Source organism: Nuphar pumila, chromosome 11 (genome assembly GCF_984573655.1).
Source record: "Nuphar pumila chromosome 11, dmNupPumi1.hap1.1, whole genome shotgun sequence".
Classification (NCBI taxonomy): Eukaryota; Viridiplantae; Streptophyta; class Magnoliopsida; order Nymphaeales; family Nymphaeaceae; genus Nuphar; species Nuphar pumila.
Genome location: NC_143259.1, coordinates 111,084,159 through 111,109,778, shown reverse-complemented (window position 1 = coordinate 111,109,778; position 25,620 = coordinate 111,084,159). Strand labels below are relative to the sequence as shown.

At 40.7% G+C, this 25,620-nt stretch overlaps 1 protein-coding gene across 4 annotated transcripts in view; it reads right to left on the bottom strand.

Annotated features, from left to right (window-relative positions):
• Positions 1–699: 699 nt before the first annotated feature.
• LOC149822840 (Rab3 GTPase-activating protein catalytic subunit) overlaps positions 700–25,620 on the bottom strand; it is a 73,097-nt gene continuing 48,176 nt past the window's right edge. For all 4 annotated transcript variants that reach the window (XM_089980096.1, XM_089980097.1, XM_089980099.1 and 1 more), the window contains 6 exons: positions 25,453–25,501; positions 25,156–25,309; positions 2,720–2,804; positions 2,568–2,637; positions 1,255–1,395; positions 700–1,153 (listed from right to left, as the gene is read on the bottom strand). In XM_089980096.1, coding sequence (XP_089836222.1) covers positions 836–1,153; positions 1,255–1,395; positions 2,568–2,637; positions 2,720–2,804; positions 25,156–25,309; positions 25,453–25,501 — 817 coding nt within the window. In that variant the 3' untranslated portion in view covers positions 700–835. The remainder of the gene's footprint in view (positions 1,154–1,254; positions 1,396–2,567; positions 2,638–2,719; positions 2,805–25,155; positions 25,310–25,452; positions 25,502–25,620) is intronic.

Below are 25,620 nucleotides of genomic sequence, written 5' to 3'. Positions count from 1 at the left end.
TGATCGCCTACTTGTTTTTTGTGGGACCCAGCATCAAACCAGCTTGAACAGCAGGGTTGATAAAAGCTAATGTCAATTGCCAAATTACATTGTGTTCAGCATTAATCATGATTCGGGCAACAAAGCTTACTCATTCACATTGGTTCATCCTGCAATATCCCGGGCCTTCTGCCCTTCTAACGTCAAGATGATGCTCACACCACCGCATTTGTGTAGCTGATAGAGCAATTAATCATTTAATTATCACGTGTCCGATGCATTTTTACACTGTTTTGTGTGCATGTTAATGTAAATGTGCAGTGCTGCACTTCAGCTGCTGTACTGGGTTGCCAATTTTGTGGTGCCAGAGTTGGCAATACCTAAGGGATCCAAACCTGAGAAGGAAGAAGCTTCATCCCCTTCAAACGTACCAGAGGCAACGAACCCATTTGAAAGCAGCAACAATCTAGACGGAGAGTGGAGAGCAAAGAATTCTAAGGCCAAATGAAATTTCTCTAAACTTTTGCATTTACTGCTTTCTGAATTGTCAAAAAAAGAAGAGGAAAAAAAGACAATAAGATGATCCAACACAGCCACATGCATCATGCCTACCACATCTCTCTCTCTCTCTCTCTCTGGCGCACCTTGCATAGTGAACACCATGCATTAAAGTTGGTTATTTAAAGGTGAGGAGAGGAATTTGGTGAACCAAAGAGATTCTTCAGTTGGACAGATTTCTATATGATAAAATAAATACAATTGTTGGACAAAAATTCTAAATAATGAAATAAATACAATGGCTTTCCCAGAATATGTTACAAAGGGTTAACTGGCTGCTTTGCCAGAGAGAACTGGTTTACACAATTGTCCAGTCATTCTCATCAGAGAATGGTTCCGCCGGGACTGAGAGACTTGCACCTGCTGGTTTCTTCGTGAACAAAGATGATTTTGAATCAAAGAATTGAGCAAACCGGCCGGGTTGTTGGCCATCATCAGAAGCCTTCTTGTCCTGCCCTGATAACTTTCGAAAGAGAGGCTTGCTTTTACCTGGAAACTTCAGGTTAAACTTGTCGAAGCGACGCTTAGGTTCATCATTGATTGTGTCATTTGACTTCTCCTTGATTGTTAGTGTTTCTTCTGGGTGTGCTAATAGCCACTCCACTGTTGCATAGACCTGAAAAATAGAGAGCTTACAAATGCCATTCACACAAAAGAAGAAATCAAAATAAATGACTCGTTAGTGTTGCTTGTGTATAAATGTACTGTAGAGTTTACCTGGCAAAGATTATTAATGTTGTCACTGTCTAGTTCACATTGGCATGTTGAGATCACATACTGTTTGTACTCGGTGAATAGCTTTGCAGATTCACTGTTCATGGGAATTGCAGCTTCTGCAATCGCAAATCCTGCGCTCAGCTGAAAATGACAACATGATTTTATCAAAACAATACAAGCAACTTTCATATCAACGCATATCAGAAAATCAGAAGATTCAGATTACATTGGATACCAGAAGATTCGGATTGCAATGGACATAATATAGAAAGAGGGACAGATGAAACGCTGAAGGCATGCATAATAAATATGTTAACCCAACCATACGAGTCAGATCACTTGAAATTACTTTGGATAAAATCAGGAACAAGAAACCAACCAATGAGGATGACACACAGCAATATGGAAGAGCTTGCGCATACTGGAAGAAATACCTTATACATGAACGGCAAAAAAGGGAACATGTATGTGTCTGACCAGATATAGGGTAAAAGATGCATGGCTTTTTTCTCAAGGATATTCGAGTCTCATGTTTGCATGAGCGTGAGACGCATACAGCTATTCCCTTTTGTTTCTGCAACGGGAGATGAAACAACCTTACAGGTTCCCAAAGCAGAAATTTGATAGGCATCCAGATACCTTCAAAGTGGCATTTGTGCTGTACCATGCGATTTCCATGTGAAATAGAAGCCGTTTTATCTAAATAAAAACCCACACTATAACACCATATGTCACAAAAACCTCTTGGGATAGAGACTAATGCCCTACCCTGCCCACTATGGAGACGACTTTCATGATTTTCTTTACAAATATATTATATATATATAAACTCTTATGTGAGCCTTATCGATCTTTTTGAGCTGAATCGAGCTCAACGACTTGATCAACCTCGGGTTGTTTATCCAAACCAAGCCCGGACTTGTGTTCAAGCTCGGCTCCTTTATTTTCGAACGAGTTCGAGATGAGCTTAAACTGGTCGAGACTGAGCCGAGCCGTTGTGCATCCCTAGTTCCAGTTACATTTAAGCAGCATCCACCTATCTCATGAAACATTCAAACATGTACATGATGCCCTTGTTTTTATGATAACTAAGATAGCCTGCAATGCGATTTGAACCTGAGACCCTTCAATTAAGATATCCCAACTCTAACTCTCCAGCCATCCAGGTCAATGTCTTACTATACATATACATGCAACTTCTGCAAGACCCATTATGAGTGGATTTCAGACTTAAATACAATGATATCAAATAATTATAGCAGCATCAACAAATTTCACCCAGCAAAATAATTTGTGCAGAGTTCTGAACTCACAGCCGCAACAAAGAGCTGTTGGAAGATGTCCGTTGGTGTAACTTCTTCTAGAAAGTTAAAAATGCCATCCCTACAACATGGAAACATTCATTTACACAGCCAGCACATCTGAATATCATAGAAATATTTATTTAGTAGAAATAGCATCTTACACAGCCATATCCTCATCATATATTGGTGCTTGTTTAACAGCAGGAATGGGTTTGGCATTTTCCCATAGTTCACGCCAGAGATTGCCTACTCATTTAGAAATGAAACATCGATCATTATGTGCTAGCTAAGAAATTTCACACTAGATACTTTTCATGGTTAAAGACCTTTAATATGGAAATCCAAACACTTTGCAATATCCATATAGCATATTAAAGGTGGCAATTATTGATCTATGAGCAAAAGGAAAGGAGCATGAATGTTTTTTTCTCATGTTAATTATGGGACTTTCAAGTGCTAGCACTACTTTTTGTACTAATTTCATTACTTAAGGAAAGGGTTGCATAAGGGAAAGAAATTTATCTATATCAAGACAAGACAAAGGATAACCTACTATCATCAAATCTTCATCAGATTCCATTCTTAAATTTAGAATTTGGATCCATTAGCTAGTATTTATATTGTTTTAATTAAGACTTACACCCATTTACCTCTTTCTCATCTCTCGGTTCCCTCCATCTCTCTTTATCCTGAATATATTAAAAATGCACTGATATAGTCTTACAACTGTTAAGATTAAATGTATCATTATATATATATATATATATATATATATATATTGGAGACTAAGTCAAACAAGGGTGAGTGTGTGTGTAAGGTTGAGAGAGAGATGGGTACTATTAGGGTTGTGAATCATTTTTCTTTAAGTGCATTGTAGTGAGGCTTGATTCGCTTGAATGTAATTTTATTTTGTATTTCTTTTAATGTCCATTATGAATAAAATTATTTATTTACATTTTGATATGTGTCTTTTAATTCTTAAGTTTGTTGTTTAAATGTATAATGTTTTGAGACTTGGAGATCATTGTGGAGTGCATTGGAATCCACACCATTTCGTGACAACATGTGCCCATTCCCCTTCTCTCTCTTTCGTCATGCTCTTTGTCCATGTATCTTAGGAAAGTGGATATCCTAGCACTAGTCTTGGCATGCATATAAATGGCCGCCTCAGTGGTCATACTTCACATTAATTTTCTTGAAGTGCATGAGATATATCCCTTTAAGTGATTTTCCCATTGTGTACTAGCAGCTCCTCAAGAGCGTTCAAAAGCTCAATTTAGGAATTTAAGTGCTTTGAATTCTCAAACAAGGAAAAAGGTCTTCCAAAAGCATCCCCAATAGAATAAGTCATGTGGATTGTAACCACATTTTCCTTGCTTCTAGTTTGTTGCCCTTCAAGTGAAATAATGACCTTTCCAAAGAACATACTTTTGTAGAACAAAGGATGTTTGTCACAATAAATATATTTAATATACCACACATTCACAAAATGCATAGTGCTTACTGCATCATAGAGTGCTTTACATGTTCTTCCATGCATCTCATCATTATTTCAACACGCTTTCACTCAATTCAAAAGTTTCAACAAGCTCTATGTGTTAAGACATATGTAATAATACATCTATATATATATATAAATATAGATGTATTCACCATAATACCCGATAGGGGTATTATGGTCTTTTCACAAGTACCCAATAGGGGTACTTGTTTTATTTCTTTTATTTTCCTGTTTTTTATTTTTGTTTTTTTTATTTTCTAAAATGTATTTTGGGATACCAAAAGGGGCCCCAAAATGGAGTCGTTGGGGCCCCCAACGGTCACAATTGTGACCGTTGGGGGCTCCCAACGACTCTATTGGGAGCCCCCTTTGGTCTCCCTTTTCTTATAAATAGGGGGAACCCCCCTTGTATTTGGTATTGCTTTAGAGAGCTCCTCTCCAATAAAAGAGATATTCTTTTTATGTGTGTAGCCTTATTATAAGGCCCTTCGTATATCCCTTGGTGGATTTCCTCTCTTATGCTTGTTTCATTTGTCCGTGTTGGACATAGTGAATGCTTTGGCATTCTTGGATTCTTCCGCATACTTCATTACATGGTATCAGAGCCATACGATCTTCTAAGGTAAAATCGTGTCTCTCTCTACTTCCTTTCTTTTTCACATCTTCATTTTGTAGCAATGGAAGTCAAGATCGATCTATCATTCAAGCTCAATGGGAAAAATTACATAATGTGGGCATCCGCAATGGAGAATAATCTCAAAGGCAAGAAGCTTTGGGGTTATGTAATGGGAACCATTCCGGAACCCCAACTTAAGCTCACAAAGATGGAAGAAGATCAAGAGAAAGCACTTGAAGGTGATGCTCGTCTCAAGGCCATAGAAGATTATCATCACCAAATGGAAGATTGGGAGAGCAACCATGCAAACATCCTAGCATGGTTTATGAATAATGTTGAACTTAAGGTATGTGCAAATATTGCAAAATTCCGCCGGGCAAATGAAGCTTGGTTTTTTATGAAGGGTATGTTTACCCAAAAGGATCTTGCAAGAGCTTATTTTTTGCAAGAAAAAGTGAGAACCACAAAACAAGGCGACATGAGCATACAAGACTATTATAGTGCTCTAAATCCTTTGTGGGATGAATTGGCTCTTTTAGAGCCTAAATGGGTGGCTATGGAGGATGTGGAACTAAGACAAAAACAAATGGAACAAGATAGATTGTTTCAATTTTTATTTGGACTTCGTCCCGAATTTGAACAAGTTAGATCCTTACTTCTCCATAGATCTATGTTTCCTCCTTTAGAAGAGGCTATTGCCGAGATTACTCAAGAAGATACTAGGCATAGCATGGGTAAAAACATAGATGAAGTTCTTGCCGTATCTAAACCCGACAATCATGTTAAAACATACAAACCACCTCATTTTGGTAAGCAAGGGAGTGGTGGAAGAAAAATGATTATATGTCATCATTGTTATGAGCCGGGACATATTAAACCCGTTTGCCCAAAGCTAAATGGGGCATTCAAGCCAAATGTGGCTTCCGTTGAGGAATCATCCACCAAAGAAGATGACGGCAAGAACGGGGATCTCAAAGATACTCTTGGTCAAATCTCCTTGGCTCTCCAACAAATTCTAAAGGCTACTTCTTCCACCTCCGGTGCCGCCATTGCCTCATCATCACCTCCCGGTACGTACTCTTGGATTTTAGATTCCGGAGCCTCTTTTCACATGACTCCTCATGAAAATGCATTAACCAACGTGCACACCAATTCAAAAATATCTTGTGTCTCTATGGCCGATGGAACTTTTCTCAAAATAAATGGTATTGGAACTCTTGATTCTAAAAATGTTCAAAATTTTCTTGTTTCAAAAGTTAGAATAGTTCCTAAATTAAATCTTAACCTCTTTTCCGTTTCTCAAATTGCCGACCATGGATGTGAAATATCTTTCTCATCCCAAGGGTGCTTTGTGCAGGATCTCCGGTCCGGGAAGCGGATTGGGCAAGGCCATAGGAAGGGAGATCTTTATTTTATGGATAACTTAATGCTTCCAAATACCTCATTTTGTACTTATGTCCAAGACAAAAATATTGAAACTTGGCATAAAAGGCTTGGACATCCAAGTTACTCTAAAATGTATTTTTTTTCTTTTGGAAACAAGTTTTGTAAAGAAAAAGATATCAATTGCAAAGATTGCATTTTTGGAAAAATGAAGTCTATTCCTTTTCCTATTAGAACCTTTGTGACAACAAGACCTTTTGAATTGGTGCATTCCGATGTATGGGGACCATCTCCGGTTCTATCCAAAGGTGGTTATTCATATTATGTTACCTTTATTGATGATTATACTAGATATGTATGGATTTATTTTCTTAACCTTAAATCGGAAGTTTTTAACTTCTTCAAAGAATTTCATGCAAAAGTTCAAAATCAATTTCAAAGTCAAATATCCATTCTTAGATCCGATTCGGGTGGAGAATACTTATCAAATGAGTTTCAATCATATTTAAAACATGGCATTTGTCATCAAAAATCTTGTCCAAGAACTCCTCAACAAAACGGCCTATTGGAAAGAAAACATAGACATATTTTAGAAACCACTAGATCTTTACTCATTTCTAAAAATATTCCTAAAAGTTTTTGGGCCGAAGCCGTGTTAACCTCTACCTATTTAATCAATAGAATGCCATCTTCAAAATTGAACAATATCTCTCCTTATGAAAAACTTTTCAATATGACACCCGACTACAATCGTCTTCGTATTTTTGGGTGTAAATGCTTTGTTCTTTTACATAAAAGAGATAAAATGTCACCTAAAGCAATAGAATGTGTATTTTTAGGATATGGTGAAAATCAAAAGGGCTATAGATGCTTTGCCTATAAAAACAATAAGTTATTTATCTCCTAAGATGTGACCTTTTTAGAAGATGAAAATGGATTTGAAATGTTGGAAAAACCAAATGAAATTGATTATATGTTTATCAATGATCTTTTAGAAGATTCAAATGATGACTCTTTGAGTCATCCAGAATTTTTAGAAAATACTCATGATTCTCATGATAATCATGTATCACCAACTAATGGTGACAATCTCCAAGTATACACTCGGCATGAGGAAGCACAACCTATTAGTGCTTTAGAAAAATTCTTGCGGCTTAATGAACCCCTAGAAGAAACCTCCCTTAGGCGATCTTCTAGATAATCAATTCCATCTAATAGGTTTGTCTCATATGAAACTCTCTCACCTAACTATAGAGCTTGTCTAATAGCCTTGCATTCTTACTATGAACCTTCCCATTATAATCAAGCAAAAAATATTCCTCATTGGGTTGAAGCAATGAAAGTTAAACTAGATGCTTTAAATAAGGCTAAAACTTGGGAAATAGTTCAACTTCCTCCAAATAAAAAAGCTATAGGATGTCGGTGGGTCTACAAAGTCAAAACAAAAAGTGATGGTTCCCTAGAACGTTATAAAGCTAGATTAGTTGCTAAGGGATATTCACAAGAATATGGCATCGATTATGAGGAGACTTTTGCCCCCGTGGCTCGCATGACAAGCGTTAGAACTCTAATTGCTGTAGCATCATCTAAGAAATGACCTATATTTCAATTAGATGTTAAAAATGCCTTTCTTAATGGTCAGTTGAATGAAAAAGTATATATGGACCCTCTACCGGGAATTAGTGTTAACCAAGGTCAAACTCTTCGATTATTAAAAGCTTTATATGGCCTTAAACAAGCCCCTAAGGCTTGGTATGATAGATTTAGTGATATCATGTTACAATTGGGATTTCGTTCATGTTATACTGACACTGCTCTTTTTGTTAAACGTGCAGGTAATAGTATCATCATCCTTCTGCTTTATGTTGATGATATGATCATCACTGGCAATGATGAAAGTGGTATTCTTAATGTTAAAAATATATTAAAACATAATTTTGATATGTCTGATCTGAGTTTTCTCAGGTACTTTCTTGGTATAGAAGTAGCATACTCTCCTCGAGGGTATATATTGTCACAGATGAAGCTTGCTGCAGACATATGTTCCAAATCTGGGATTTTAGATGACAAAAAGGTTGAGACTCCCGAGGTTATCAATGCTAAACTACGACTGGAGGATGGAGTTCTGTCAGGGTTACCGGAAGCGCCTAGCTAAAAGGGGAAGCGCGAAACGTCGCGCTTCCGAAGCGTGGGGGGAAGCGTCCCCCTTTTTTGGGAAGCGCGCTTCCCTTTAATGGGGGACGCGTTTCCCTTTAATGGGGGACGCGCTTCCCTTTAATGGGAAGCGCGCTTCCCATCACGCTTCCTCCTCGCTTCCCCCATGCTTCCCCTGTTTTTTTTAATTTTTTTTGTATTTTTTATTATTTTTTATATTTTTTTCGCTTCCCCCTCGCTTCCGAGACGCTTCCTAGGTCGCTTCCGAGACGTTTCCTAGGTCGCTTCCGAGACACTTCCCGAATCGGTCCTAAGTGGTCCCCCGCTTCCCCGCTTCCTAAAATTTTGAAAGTGCCTCGCTTCCCGCTCCCGCTTCCCGTATCGCTTCCCGCTCCCGCTTCCTCAACTGGCAACCATGAGTTCTGCTGGATGATCCTACGCCCTACAAGCAACTCATTGGCTCTCTCACCTATCTGACTATCACCAGGCCTGATATTGCTCATGATGTGCACTCTGCAAGCCAATTTCAGCATGCCCCTACATCTGTGCATATGAGTGTTGTGCTTCGGATCATTCGATACATCAAAAATACTTTGACTAAAGGGCTATTCCTATCCTCACTCTCTTCCTTAGATTTACTGGCTTATACTGATGCTGACTGAGGAGGAAACCCAAATGATCGAGTCTCAACTACTGGCTTTTGTGTTTTCTTAGGAGATTCGCTAATTGCTTGGAGGTGCAAGAAATAGCAGAAAGTCTCATTGTCTTCTACTGAAGCAGAATACAGGGCTATGACAACTACTACAATGGAGCTTGTATGGCTTCGAAGTCTTCTTCAAGATATGGGAGTCGAAATTACCGGGGCTTCGAAGGTTTGTTGCGACAACAAAAGTGCCATCTATATTGCCAGCAACCACACCTTTCATGAGATGACTAAACATATTGAAATGGATTGTCACTATGTACGTGATGAATATCTTCGTGGGACAGTTACACTGCCATATGTCACTTCAGAATATCAACTTGCAGATTTCTTTACCAAAGCCCTGCCTGCTCCTCGCTTCTTGTTCCTTCTTGACAAACTTTCGGTCATCTCCCCGTAAAGTTTGAGGGGGGGTGTTAAGACATATGTAATAATACATCTATATATATATATAAATATAGATGTATTCACCATAATACCCGATAGGGGTATTATGGTCTTTTCACAAGTACCCAATAGGGGTACTTGTTTTATTTCTTTTATTTTCCTGTTTTTTATTTTTGTTTTTTTATTTTCTAAAATGTATTTTGGGATACCAAAAGGGCCCCCACAATGGAGTCGTTGGGAGCCCCCTTTGGTCTCCCTTTTCTTATAAATAGGGGGAACCCCCCTTGTATTGGGTATTGCTTTAGAGAGCTCCTCTCCAATAAAAGAGATATTCTTTTTATGTGTATAGCCTTATTATAAGGCCCTTCGTATATCCCTTGGTGGATTTCCTCTCTTATGCTTGTTTCATTTGTCCGTGTTGGACACAGTGAATGCTTTGGCATTCTTGGATTCTTCCGCATACTTCATTACACTATGCATCATGCAGCTGACAATATCTGCATCATATCCAACAGAGAAAACTACAGTTCATTAAATTATTTTACTTGGTCACTGACAGGGGTGTGCTGTTGGACATGGTGAGTCTTGAAAAACTAGATACTTGGACACAGCTATACATATATAAGAAATAAAAAGAGAAAGAACTACACAAGTGTCAACTCAATTATAAAATGCCCATGCTTTTTTTCACTGACTTTAAGCATTGATGAATTACATGGAATATGAACACGTAATTACAAAAATTGAACACTTGTAAACTGGACGCTTTGCACCCAAGACACCTAAAAGTGTCTTAAACTGGACACTTCATGTCCAAGACATCTAAAAGTGTCTTAAATTGGACATTTTGTGCCCAAGAAAGCATCATCAACAGGACACTTTGTATCCAACACACCTAAAAGTGTCTTAACTGCATGTTTCGTGTCCAAGAAATCTAAAAGTGTCAGAGACATGATGATGATACGTGGTGTCCACTTTTTGTGGACACTTCCACCTTAAAACCCATGTATCGGTCGCATATCCAGCCGTGCTCATGTCAGTGTCAATGCCCAGCCAAGTCTAACACGAACACCTTAAGCATCCAGAAGTGTCTAGGACTCTAGGTAACACAGTATGTAACACATCACAACTGGAGAATTGGGTAGGTTATATCCAAGGCATAACTACTAAGGTAAAGGTAGTATCACAAATGTAGAAGGTATTCTAACAGCATAACCCCTATAGAAAATTAATGCAGTTAAATTTTCAGGAAAAAAGTTCAGATTATTTTGGTATTTGGTATCAGAATGGGTCACGTCTATGGATTTCAGTTTGTCGATAATTATCTGCAAGAAGGCAAACCTGAAAAACTGAGAATTTCACAAGCTCAGTAAAAGATGAGAGAAGTTTTACATAAAAAAGGCAGAGTTATTTTGTTCATGATTTTGAATCAGATTCCACATCCACCTACACAAAACTATGACAATTAATTCCAGCAATTTGGTACTCCATATGTGTGTATGTGATGCAGCGAGGGAGGGAAGAACAGCTAACCTTGATGTTGACTGACGAGGCACGATCCTCGTGTTCGTGCGATGCGCAGAAAAAAAAGACCTTCCCAGTCGTATACCGTGGGAAGGATCAGCTCAGAGGCACTTGACTGGGGGAAAATAATGGCACGACCTTCCCAGTCGTATGCAGTATGTAAGTAATAAAAGAATAACCACCGAACGATGACACCTTTTTTTTTATATTTTCAATATGGTCTTCAATCAAACAAGGGAACAAACTTCAATAAAGGAGAATAAACAATGGGAAAGAAATGAAAACAAAGCTGCTGAAGAAAAGCAATATGAAGAAGGCTGCAAAAAAAACAAAGAATAAGAAACTGCTGAAAGGGAAAAGCTGCTGCTGCGATTTCTGAATATTCTCTGTCCTCTGCACGCAACCCTAGAGGGGCTTTTAAAAGCCTCATCTGGATCCAAGTCTCGGGTCCTGCTGTATGGGTCTGGGTCCATCCTGCCTTGCATCATCCTTCCCTGGTTGGAAAGAAGTCGGCTCTGACGACTTGTTGTCTCCACAATAAGCATTTAGATCTGACACATTAAATGTAGGAGAAAGGTGCCAATTTTCAGACAACCCAAGGAGGTAAGATCGGTCAGATAGGCCCGCTAGCTGGAGAAACCCGGTCTCCTTGGTGGGAAAGAGAACTATTTTATGACCCTTAAAGACAAATGTGTAAGTGTTCCTACGGCCATCATGAATGGTCTTACGGTCAAACTGCCAGAGACGTCCCAATAGGATGTGACACGCACTCATAGGGGCCACATCACACCACACTTCATCATGGTAATGCTCCCCCATGAAGAACCGAACTAGACAACGCAGGGTGATGGGTACCTCGTTCCCTTTCTTGAACCATGTCATCTTATAAGGTTGGGTCAATTTTTCCGTTTTTAGGTTCAAGGTGGATACCACACTCTCAGACACCATATTCTCGCATGCCCCGGTATCAATAATAACATCACACCCGTGCCCCGCACAGTTGTACCGGGTTCTAACAATATTATTCCACAACCATTTCGTCAGGTGATGGTTAACAATTTTTCAAGGCTGCCATCGAACTCTATGACTTTCATCTCGGCATCTCCCTCAACAGGCGACTCACCCTCGTTATCACTATCGGACGCGGACTCAACAATGCCCTCTACTAGATGGGTGTTCCTACTCATGGTGGGACATTTAGACGCAATATGACCTAACTCTTGACACCTAAAACAACAAACGGTGGACTCACTGGGCTGACTCTTGGATCGGGTGCGGTACGCAGGTCCAGACTGATCGGGTTTGCTAGGGACGATTCCTGAGGTGGACTTTGAGTCTTCTACCTAGGGGAGCTCGCTCCCCTGGTTGGGAAACTCGACTTGGGTTGACTGGGCTGATCACTACGGGGTGTCCTATGTTCCTGCCTCCTTTTCAATTTCTCCTCCACATTCATGGCATAGCTGCTTGCCTGATCTAATGACTCGACTGTGATACAACTGAAGTCGTCAGAAATAGCAGGACGGAGACCAGAAATATACCTCGTGACCTACTGACGGGCGGTCTCCTCAATTTGCACTCGTAGGGAAAGACGATGGAACTCAGCAGTGCACTCCGCCACAGTACTGGTGCCTTGCCGCAAGGTGAGGTAGTCTTTGTACGCTCGCTCGGCGTGATCTGACGGCACGAACTTAGACTACATCAACCTCTGCATCTCCTCCCAAGTCTGTACGCGCTCTAGTCCTTATCGCTCCCTCGACCTCTACAGCTTAACCCACCATGTCTGCGCTAGGCCTCTCAATCGAGTAGAGGCTAGAGAGACACGACGGTGTTCAACGACATCATGGTAGTCAAAGAAGAACTGGACGACATAAGACTAGTCGAAGAACTGCTCTGCATCGAACCGACCTGCGAACTCTGGAAGCTCCAGCTTCACCCCGTACGTGGAGGGGCGCTCTGGTGCTCTCTGCTGACGGGCCTCCACCATGCCTGCAGGATGCTTATTCCAAAAGGTGTCAACATCCCACATTGCTTCATCTCTGTGGTCCTGTTCGCGTGGCTGCTGGGGTTGGCGAATTCTGACGACCTGTTGTCGGCGCTTTGGTCGCACCGGTCCCTGCTGAATCTGCCTCGGTCTGTCTGGCCCGTTGGCGGGAGCCATCTGTGGCCGGCATTGTGGTACCGGTATGACAGGAGGTCCAAGGTAAGGGGGATGAGGCTGCCGGGTCTCGGGCTCTAGGTGGGTAGGAACTGGATAGTACATGTCTGGGTTATGGGTTGGATTAGGGTAGGGGCAGTGGATTGGGTTTGGTACGGGATTCTGGATCTGGGTTGGGTTAAAGGCTTGGGCCTGGTAAGGGTACTGAGTTTGGGTAGTGTAGTACTAGGATGAATTACCCGATTGGATCTGGATCGAGTCAAGTCCTAAACTACTCGTCGAACCCAGATTTTGATAGCTTGGATCGAGGATCGAGTTGTGGGGATAAAAGGCTTGGTTTGAACTTGATCCACGATCCATATGATTATGGGTCTGGTTTTGACCCGACTCAAATCCAAACTGGAGCTCCGTCAGGGTCTGATATGGGTTTGGGTCAGTATGGGATCCATTTTGTGGGTCAAAACTAACGGGTTGGGTCTGGTTTGGGGCGAACCGCGATCCAAACCCAACTGGGTAGGTCGGGTAAGTAGGTTCAGAACTCGGACCCGCTTCCGGGGACCCAAAGGATGATCCACAAGACCCGGGCCCTGGCCCCATGTTCACGAACTCGGGTTTGATCCACACGGCCCACCCTGCTCCTGCTCGTGGGTTTGCCGCTTTACGGCTCCTGCGTGCGGGCTCAAGGGGGAAGGTCACAGCCTTCCCGGGTCGGGCAGAGGAACCCGGGTCCCCTGCAGTGCCCAGGGGAACGCTGGAACCCTGTAGGTCCGACCCCCCTTATAGCGCGGGTTCCCCAGCGTGAGGACACGATCCCAGGCCTGGGGCAGGACCCAACGTAACGTTGTGGTCCTACAGCTCGAGCCCAACTTGCGATGCCGTGGCAGGGACTCGCTGCCGCGGCTGGGTTGCTGTCGCCCCTTGTTGATTTGGTGGAAGAGAACCCGAAACTGGGCAACCCACAGTTGTAACAGGGTCCAGTTGGAGAGGGTGTACCAGATGAAAATTGTTGCGTCCTGCATCCCTGTGCAGAGTCGCTCCGTCTTCCCGATGCGCCGCAATCTGGAGTGTCGATGAGGCTGGATCGACGGCGACAACATCATCAGAGTTGTTCATGCGCGTGCCTAACTGGGTCAATAGCACCGCATGTGCGTCTAGCTTGGATTTAAGGCCACCCATCCGCGCTTCGACCCCGTCCATACGCTTCGACAGACCGACAATGTCCTTACTGACACGCGTCATACCCTCTTGAACTTTGGTCATCATGGCCATCAGCTGCGCCATTGGATCTTCGCTGCCGGTCGTCTCCTCGCCTCTTGAACCATACTGCTGACGAAGGAGGAGACGCTGGGCGACCGGTAAAGAAGATCCAATGGCGCAGTTGATGGCCATGATGACCAAAGTTCAAGAGGGTATGACGCGCGTCAGCTAACCTTGATGTTGACTGATGAGGCACGATCCTCGTGTTCGTGCGATGCGTAGAAAAATAAAGACCTTCCCACTCGTATACCGTGGGAAGGATCAGCTCTGACGCACTTGACTGGGGGAAAATAATGGCACGACCTTCTCAGTCGTATGCAGTATGCAAGTAATAAAAGAATAACCGCTGAATGATGATACCTTTTTTTTAATATTTTCAATATGGTCTTCAATCAAACAAGGGAACATACTTCAATAAAGGGGAATAAACAACGGGAAAGAAATGAAAACAAAGCTGCTGAAGAAAAGCAATTAGAAGAAGGCTGCAAAAAAAAATAAAGAATAAGAAACTGCTGAAAGGGAAAAGTTGCTGCTGTGATTTCTGAATATTCTCTGTCCTTCGCACGCAACCCTAGAGGGGCTTTTAAAAGCCTCATTTGGATTCGGGTCTCGGGTCCTGCTGTATGGGTCTGGGTCCATCCTGCCCTGTATCAGTATGAGTGTGTCCCTAAGTTGAAGTTTTAGAAAGAGCCATCATACAAATTGATGAATATTTGTCCACCAGGTATGGAGCAGACTTGAGCTGATGACTGATAACCTTTCCTAAACCGATTCTCTTTTTACCCCTCCTCTGTCTTTGTCCTATTTGCATTTTCTTATGTTTTTTTATCGATGTTCTATCTTTCTTCGTATGGTGACTTCTGTTAAAAATGTAAATATACATATATATGTATATATATATATATATAACTAGGTTAGTTTTTAACTTTTATTTGAGATAGGACTAGTCAACAATTGTTGACTAATCAAATCAAAGAGTCGTTGGGGAGGTCCAACAGCTCTCTTGGAGCTCCTCTCTTGTGTATATATATGCGGTAAAACCCCTCTCATTTCCTATGCTTCTTGCATGGTTTAATCTAAATAAAATATTATTTTTTACTCTTGTGTTGACCACCTTTGGTGGGTTTTGTGTGTGAGCCTATTTGTAGCTTTTGTGTATAACTTTTGGTGTTGTGTATAACTTTTGGTGTTTTGGTGGAATTCTTTTGAGTGTCCACTTTGGCGATTTGGTGAACATCTTTGGAGGAACTCATTTTCTTACATGGTATCAGAGCTTAGTGATCAAGATGAAATTGTTTTTTGTGCATTGAGAAGCGTGTTACTCAAAATTTAAAAGTGTTTAAAGCCTTTTTGCAATTTTTATTAAAGTGCTAGTGAGATCGTGATTGTGCTTCAAGTGATAGATTGGTGGAATTTACCTAGTGAAGGAGTGTTCGTGCTCGTGATTGGTGGTGGAATGTTCATGATCTTCTCCTTGTGTTTCTTCTCTCCTCCCCTCTTTCTCTCTACTCTTCTTCTTAATTCTCTTGCCCTTATAAAAATGGATGACAATGAAAATGTCACCATAAAACCCATCAAGCTCAATGACTCAAATTATGTAACGTGAGCTTCAATTATGAAACACCTCATATAGGGAAAAAGGTTGTGAGGATTAGTGCATAGGGTCGATCCAGAACCCAAGCTAATCCTTATCAAAGTAGAAGGTGAGAAAAAAGTACCTCTTACGGAGGATAAAAAAACCAAGGCAATGACCACCTATGAGAAAAAATGAAAGGAATGGAGAATGGAGCATGCCAAGATTATGTCTTAGCTTATTAGTAGTGTTGATATGAATAAGTGTTCTAGTCTTGCTAAATTCGAACATGCAAATAATGCATGAGATTATTTCAAGAGAATGCATTCTCTTAAAGATATTGCACGTGTGCAATTTGCAAGACAAAATATAAAATATGACTCAAGGAGACAAAAGTATTAGAGAATACTATAATGGATTGTCTGAGCTTTGAGAAGAGTTGACTCTTCTTGAATCAAAATGGCATTGTCCCGAAGATATAGAACTATGCCAAAATCAAATTGATGCGGATCATTTTTACCAATTCATTAATGGATTGAGATCGAATTTTGAATCCACAAAATCCTCTTTTCTTCATCGAAGGAAAGTTCTCTTAATAGACACTATAGAGAAATTATGGAAGAAAATAGGCTTAAAAAGAGAATTTCAAAGAGTGACGCTAACTCAGTTCTAGTTGTATCTAGACTAGAAACATCACGACTTCTGCCAAGTCTGTCTGAAGAACTACAGCACGACTGTTCCCCAAAAAAAAAAAAGTGTCCGGACAGACTTGTGTTGCTGGGTCAATGAATTGATGAAGAACTGAACCAAAGTTTTTTCTCTTTATCCCTTAATCAATTCTTTCCTTTTCATCAACTCGTGTTTTCTCATTCTTCTCTTTAGTCAACTCGTTCATTTATTTATTTTTTCATGGATTCCCCATCACTTCCGTCCAGTTTTCTTGGTCAACTCATATCTGAGAAATTGAATACCTCTGATTTCTTGACCTGGAAGAGGCAAATTTTGCCTTTTATTCGTAGTTTGGATCTCTCTGGTCACCTCGATGGAACGATTCATGCACCTTCCGAGTTCCTCCTGCAGGAAGAGCAAGACGATAAAGGCGAGGTTTCTAATAAACTAGTGCGTAATCCAGAATTTACAACATGGAAAATAAAGGATCAGGCGATTGTGACTTACATTACCTCTATACTTTCTCAAGAGGTATTGATGGCCATTCCAGATGAATGTTCAACTAAAGAACTGTGGGAGATACTAGCGCAGACCTATTCACAAATTTCTAAGGCTAGGATTCTTCATTTAAAGAGAGAGTTTTAGCTCTTAAAGAAAGAGAATTTATCGATTACAAAATACATGAACAAAGTCAAGAGCATCACAGACCAATTAGCGATGGTGAGATGTGTTATTCCGGACAAAGATAAAGTTCAACAGGCGTTGAATGGTCTTGGATCTGACTATCACATGTTGGTCACCTCTCTTTTATGCCTTCCTTCATTGCCTAACTTTGATGATTTGCGCGCGAAACTCCTGCAGTATGAAGTTACTATTAGAGGTGAGGAGTTGACTTCCAATTCCAGCAATCATGAGGTCCTTGTCACAGACATGGTGGCAGGACGTGGCCGTGGAGGCTTTCGAGGTGGATAGGGACAGGGAAGAGGTAATCAAGGAGGTCGTGGATTACTTCCCACGCCTAACATGTCACCCAACTTATTCCCAGCTAACCAATCTTCTAGACAGATACCAACGTGTTTTCAGTGTAATAAAAAGGAGCACATTAAGGCAAATTGCTGGCATAATCCGCAAAACAAAGGCAAATTTGGTGGTGTTGGGCCTTCCACTAGAGGACAAGCAAGGGATGAAAAGGAGAATATGAAGAACCTCTTGATCTCTGCCCTTTCCGAGTTAAGTTTCAAGCAAACTGAGCAGGGGACTTGGTACATTGACTCTGGGGCTGCTGCACATGTGACAGGTGACGTTGGTAAGATTTCACAACCCATTCCTTATCGTGGTAAATTTAGTATTAAAACTGGAGATGGTGCCCTCCACCCTATATCCCATGTTGAAAACATTTCTCTTCCACTCCTCAATTCTTCACTTCTTTTATCTGATGTTTATCACTCACCCAGTATTGTTAAAAATATTGTTTCTGTTTCTAAACTTGTTGATGATACTAAATCTTGTGTTGAATTTACTCCTTCTGTATGTGTCAAGGATCTTCTCACGAAGAAGACGCTCGTTGAAGGAGAGCGACAAGGAAATATGTATGTCCTCAAGGAGTCTCTGCTCGTGCTGCTCCAATAAATCCATAGCCAGTTCAGCCAGTGTCATTTAAAGATTGTTTTAGTCTATCTCAGTGTAATAAATCAGAAATCTGGCATCGTCGTTTAGGTCATAGTAATCGTTCATTCATTGAAAAACTTGTGTCTAGTGGACTTGTTCCACAGTCCAGTTTGAGTATTGAGTCTGATATTTCTCTTTGTTTCAGTTGCCATTTATGTAAGAGTCATGTTCTTTAATTTTACTCAATAAATCAAAGAGCTTCTGTGCCTTTTGAAATTGTCTATTCAGATGTTTGGGGACCTGCCCCGCAATCTTCCTTATCGGGCAATCGCTATTATGTCACTTTTATCGACAGTTATTCCAGATATACTTGGATCTACTTTATGAAACACAAATTTGAAGTGTTCAAGCTTTTTCGCTCATTTTGTGCCTTTGTTTGTAATCAGTTCTCATCTCAAATCCAACATTTCCAATGTGATGGTGAAGGAGAGTATCTATCAAAGGAATTTACTCAATTTCTCCAGGATAAATGAATAAGTCGTCGAATATCTTGCCCGCACACACCGCAACAAAATGGTGTGGCAGAAAGAAAACACGTGCACATTGTTGAAAGTGCATTGAGCATGATACATGGCACTCACGTTCCTTTAAGCATGTGGACAGAAGCTTTTCATTCTGCTGTGTATATCATAAATCGACTGCCAATGAAATTACTTGTGAATCAATCTCCTTATTTTACACTCTTTGGGACTCACCCTGATTATAATGAATTGCAAGTGTTTGGTTGCATATGTTATGTTCATATTGAGAGTTCCCAACGTGACAAGTTCCAAAACAAGGCATGCAAATGTAAGTTCGTTGGTTATGTTGATCAATACAAAGGTTATCGCTGCTACGATTCCACTACTAATCGCATCAAAATCTCACAGAATGTTGTGTTTGATGAGACTCATACTGAGAGCCCAGGAAGGGTAGAAGAACACAACGTGAATGATGAAGGTTATCAGTCGTGACTTGCTGCTGAGGTGTTTGATCAAATGGCTACTCGCGATGCTCCCTCATGTCATATAATATCGACTGAACAGAATAAACCTGGTGTATGTACACAAAGGGAAGAGACACCGACCACGCATGATACTATGCCTACCGCTTCAGATATTACCAAGTTTCAAGGGTCTGTCTATATACGGCGAAATAAAGACAATGCTCAGCGAACCGATGTGCACCCTAGAAGGCCTGAGAGGATTCGTCATCTTATTGAAAGATGGGTTAGTTATAACAACTTCTCTACAGACTTGCAGCTATTCATCTCCCAGATTGAAAAACAGGATGAACCTATTAGTTTTTTACAAGCATCTATGTCACTCAAATGGGTTGAAGCCATGAATGAGGAAATGAAAGCTTTACATGAGTGTGGAACTTGGGAGATTGTTCCCAGACCATCCGACAAAAATGTTGTAGGGTCTAAATGGGTCTATAAAATAAAGTATAAACCAGATGGATCTATTGAACGCTATAAGGCAAGGTTGGTGGCAAAAGGTTTCACTCAAGAATATGGGCAAGATTATGATGAAACTTTTAGTCCTGTGGTCAAGATGGGAACTATTCGATTAATTTTGTCTTTGTCGGTTCAGTATGAATGGACTCTTAATCAACTTGATGTCAAAAATGCATTTCTGCGTGGTAGCTTGAAAGAAGAGGTGTATATGGAGCAACCCTCTGGTTATGCAGAATATAGCCCCAGCGCACATGTTTGCAAACTACAAAGAGCCATCTATGGGTTAAAGCAAGCTTCTTGTTCATGGTTTGACAGTTTTTCCCTTGAAGTTCAGCGATACAGTTTCATTCATTCTCACCTCGATTATTCATTGTTTATTTTCTGTGATCGTCAGGTACGTACCTTGATTCTTATATATGTGGATGACATTATTATTACTGGGAATTCAGATGAACACATAAAATCCACGAAGGACTTACTGAGTCGACAATTTAAGATGAAAGATTTGGGAGTCTTACGTTATTTCTTGAGAGTTGAAGTGGATAGAAAGAATGGATCTCTTTCATTAACCCAACACAAATATACCTTGGATCTGTTGGAAAAGGCAGACATGACAGCTTGTAAACCACTATCCACTCCTAGTGTATTAAACCACAAGCTCAACTCTCAAGATGGGGAATCATATAAAGACTCCAAGCAATATCGTAGTCTCGTTGGAATGCTTCAATATCTCACCTTTACCAGACCAGACATTGTGTATGCAGTGAACCAAGTGTCACAATTCATGCATGATCCACGAACAGAGCATATGAATGTTGTTAAGAGAATTCTTCGATATTTAAAAGGCACTCTTGGAGATGGTCTAGTCTATCATCAATCCAAGTCCAAAGGGGAGCGACATCGATTAGATGTTTACACAAATGAAGATTGGGCTGGAGAACCAGATGACAGGCGATCAGTTTCTGGATTTTGTGTTTTTCTGGATGGGAACTTGATAGCGTGGAGTAGTAGGAAACAACGTGCAATTGCACGATCCAGTACAGAAGCTGAGTACCGATCTATGGCGGCCGCTACAGCAAAGGCTACATGGCTGAGACATCTTTTGACTGAGATCGGAGAATCTATTATGTCCACCAATCTCCTTTGCGATAATCAAAGTGCCATACAAATTGCTTTCAATCCCATTCATCACAGTCGTACCAAACATATAGAGATTGATCAACACTTCATTCGACAAAAGATCGAAGATAGAGAAGTTGAGCCAGCTTATGTTCCCACAGCTGATCAAGTGGCGGATTTGTTTACTAAGGGACTTACCAACGTCCACTGTTGGTTTTTGAAGAACAAGTTGTCCATGGTACGAAACCATACACAACTTGAGGGAGACTATTAAGAATGTATATGTACATACGAGTTCAGATTTGGACCCTCAGACCCGAACTGATCAGTGTATTATATATATATATATATCAAAGAATAGGGCACGATTTTTATTGATTAAGAATCATGCTTCTTGTGGCTGCCTCCTCTCTTCTCTTCCTCACAGCAGTGATACAGAAGACCAAGATTACAGGTGCATGATTTCTTAGAAGGACAACGAGGGTGAGCGCGCGCGCGAGAGAGAGAGAGAGACTTGGGAACCACTGACGTCAGGGTTCCGGAGAGGCGATCGCCGAACGAGGAGTGCCGAGAAGGATTCCAACAAGGTAGCGCCGACAAACGCAAAGAGAGAGGCTCCTGATGGCCGGAGGTACAAAGAATAAGAAAGGGAAGGCCGACAGCTGTAGTCGTCGGATGCGGTGGTCGCCGGCGTTAGCAGAGAGGGGGAAAAAGAAGGATCGGGAGACAGAGAGGGGTGAAAAAGAATGGGGGGTCGCCGACGGGAGGGTCGCCGGTGCTCGATGGTCTCCAGTGTCAGTAGAGAAGGGGACGAAGACGGACGGGTGAGAGGAGAGAGAAAGGGGCGAGGGTTTTTTTCAGCCTGCGTCTTTTTAAAGACGCAGGCCGATCATTCCAGAACCCGGGTTGGGTCCGAGTCGGGCCTGGATTCGATTCGGGTCCAACACGTTGGCCCGGATTCGATCCAAGTCCGACACGACGGACCAGATTCGACATGTGTTAGGCACGAGTCTGACACGTTTTGTTTTTTCATGGGTTTTACAGATTTTGGTTGAAGAATTTTATATGGAAGTATCACTTAGGATAACTATCCCTAAAGGAAAGACTTTTCACTTAGATAAAGCCTTGTATGGTCTTAAGCAAGCACCAAATACTTGGTATGACTGGTTTAGTCAAGTTATTCTTGAAGTTGGATTTCAATTTTGCCTAACTGACACAACTTTGTTTATTAAGATTTCTGAACTAGGTATTATTATTCTTCTCTTCTACGTGGACAACATTATTATCACTAGAGAGGACAAACAAGGAGTTGAACACATTAAGAAACTTCTAAAAACACATTTTAAAATGACTGATTTGGGTTTTTTAAAACATTTTCTTGGTATTGAAATTGCTTATTCTTCTAGAGAGTATCTATTGACTTAATCTAAATTTGCTCTATATATTGTTGACAGGTCTGGAATCTCAGATAATAAGAAGGTTCACACTCCCGAAGTTATTAATATCAAAATGAGAATTGATGATGGAGAACCACTTGAGAACTTGACACTATACAAACAACTTATCAGGGCATTGTCTTACCTTTCAATTACGAGACCTGACATAGCACATGTAGTTCACACAGCCAACCAGTTTCAGCATGCTCCCACCTCTGTTCATATGAGAGTGGTTTTACGCATTATTAGATATATCAAGACTTCCATTTATCAAGGCATTTTCTTATCTGCTTCTTCATCTTTAGATTTAACTGCTTATACTGATGCTGACTGAGAGGTGATCCTAATAACTGATACTTAACCATGGGTTTTTAAAAATTTTTAGATGACTCATTGATCTCGTGGCGATGTAAGAAACAACATAAGGTCTTCCTCTCCTCGACTGAAGCAAAATACTGAGCCATGGCTACAACTACTATGGAGGTGATCTGGCTAAGAAGATTGCTAGCTGACATGGGTGTTCAGATTAAAGGAGCATTACGAATGTGCTTTCACAACAAAAATTCCATTTACATTGCCAGCAACCAGACATTTCACGAACAAAACAAACATATTGAGATGGACTGTCACTATGTACGAGAGGAGTATCTACATGGCAGTATCGATCTTAACTATGTTACTTCAAAATATCAATTGACGAATTTCTTCACTAAACATCTCGTTGCTCCTAGATTTCACTTTCTCTTAGGCAAACTTTCGGTTATCCAACCGTAAGTTTGAGGAGGAGTGTTAAAAATGTAAATATACATATATGTATATATATATACATGTATGTAACTAGGATTAGGTTAGTTAGTTTAATTAGGCTAGTTTTTAACTTTTGTTTGAGATAGGACTAGTCAACACTTGTTGACTAGTCAAATCAAAGAGTCGTTGGGGAGGTCCAACAACTCTATTTAGAGCCGTTGGACCTCCCCAACGACTCTCTTGGAGCTCCACTCTTGTGTATATATATGGGGAAAAACTAGAGTTGCCAGTCGAGGAAGCGGGAGCGGGAAGCGATACGGGAAGCGGAAGCAGGAAGCGAGGCACTTCTAAAATTTTAGGAAGCAGGAAGCGCGGGACGACTTAGGAGCGAACCTGGAAGCGTCTCAGAAGCGACCTAGGAAGCGTCTCGGAAGCGAACCAGAAGCGACCTAAGAAGCGAAAAAGGAAGCGACATAGGATTCAAATGAGAAGCGAAAGGGAATCGATTTTGGGATATGATTCCCAATTTTTATTGTTTTATTTTATTTTATGTTGATTGCCAGATCGTATACATGAATTTAGTGTTCATCATTGTAAAATTGGCTGAGCATTGGAGATTCGAGATATTGTATTTGTTGTTAATGTCCCTGCACACAAATAGAACTCCAAGAAAAAATATGCAGAATATATCTAAAACTCGGCACGATAACACCAATAAAATATCATACAACTAGCTTCATATGAATATGAAATATGAATACTCAACTATAGGCACCAAAAGTAAGCGAGAACTAACAATAAGTTCACATTCAAACTGAGTATATCACATCCATACTACCACAAATATCATACATGATATCCAAGCCATCAATACAATGAGATGAACTTACCTCACAATGCCGATAAGCGCATCAAGCCAAATCCAGGTTACCGCCTCTAGTACCACTTCATAAGCATCACGAGAACTCAGCCAAACATGAATAATATCAACCCAAATCACGTATGTCTGATGGTATACATCAAAACGACCAAAATACAATCCATCCGAGACCCAAACACTCACCGATTGGATTACACTAAACAAAAAACCAAATCTGGACATAAGAAACCTCAATATCCAAAAATCACCAAAAAATCGATAGAAAATCAACCACTCAACTGATTGTCGGACGTCGAAGGTCGCCGGAGAAGGTCGTCGGAGGTCGTCGGAGAATGTCGCCGGAAAAGGTTGCTAAATCGGCTGAGCGAGAGAGGGAGGAGGAGAGGCGTGAAAAAAAAACCTAAGCCTCTCTTTCGAGTTTTTATTTCACGATTTTTTGAAATTTTCCATTTTACCCTTAATGAAAAAAATCTTTCTTTTAAAGAAAAGGGTAAAATGGTAAAATGCACACCCCTTTAATGGGGTACGCGTACCCTTTTAATGGGGTATTCATCCCCCTTTAATGGGGTACGCGTACCCCATTAAAGGGGTACGTGTCCCCCATTAAAGGGGGGCGCGTACCCCATTAAAGGGGGATGCGCTTCCTGTCATAAGCGTGAGCTTCCCCGCGCATTTCGAAAGCGCCACGTTTCGCGCTTCCGAAGTGCGTATCGGGGAAGCGCACTTCCCCGATAGTAGGGGCGCTTCCGGTAACTCTGGGAAAAACCCCTCATTTCCTATGCTTCTTGCATGGTTTAATCTCGATAAAATATTATTTTTTACTCTTGTGTTGGCCACCTTTGGTGGGTTTTGTGTGGGAGCCTATTTGTGGGTTTTGTGTGTTCATTTTGGTGTTTTGGTGTAACTCTTTTGAGTGTCCACTTTGGTGATTTGGTGAACATCTTTGGATAAACTCATTTCCTTACATTGTCACCTTCATGCCTTTAATAAAAAAATTCTTTCCATTAAAAAAAAATATTGGTCCTACCAGGTATTTTCCTTTCATCCTATCAGTCACACTAGAATCAGGATCCATGTCTTAAACACTTGGTTATTATGACCATGACATTGACCATAGAATATGCCTAAAGTTGATGCATCGAATATGATCAAGAGCTTCAGGATTGAAATTTAGAGTTACAAGAGCAAACAAGCAAACATGATAAATCAGAATGATCAACATATAATCCAGTTTTGTTCTTCATGGTATCAATGGGCACCCATAAACATGAATCAACTCTCCAACAAAAAGAAAATATTTAATGACGCGATTTTGGAGTACTTTCAACTCTCCCTCCCAAGAATACAAAAGTAAAGAAAGTACCAAAAGAAAAAGAAAAGAACGTACCTTCTTTATTCATTCTTGAGCTTAGCTCTCCCCGTTTGCCTGTTCCTTCTCCATCAGATGTGTCTATAGCTGAGCTACTTGGATCACATTCTATCCAGTCTGGTGGAGAATGCCATCTAACAAAGTCTTCCAAATTACAGCCTGGATTTGCAGCCTATAAATTGTAACAGGGATGAGTGACCAAATATGTATATGAAATGGAAAAAAAGATAAAAAGAGCGAATAAACCAATTCACATCCATAAGGCACATTTGAAAAATGTCGTTTCAGTCATAAAAATCATGAAATCAATATTACCTTAAACGCCTGCATGTCAGACAAAAGTTGAGAACATCCAGCACCAAGACTGAGAATAAAAAGGCCACCAATCAGAATAGAAATCTAACAATATCTACAAATGATGCAACCAGTAGAAATATTTGCCTTTCAAGAAGAACCTGGTATAATAGCAAATCAATATTAGAG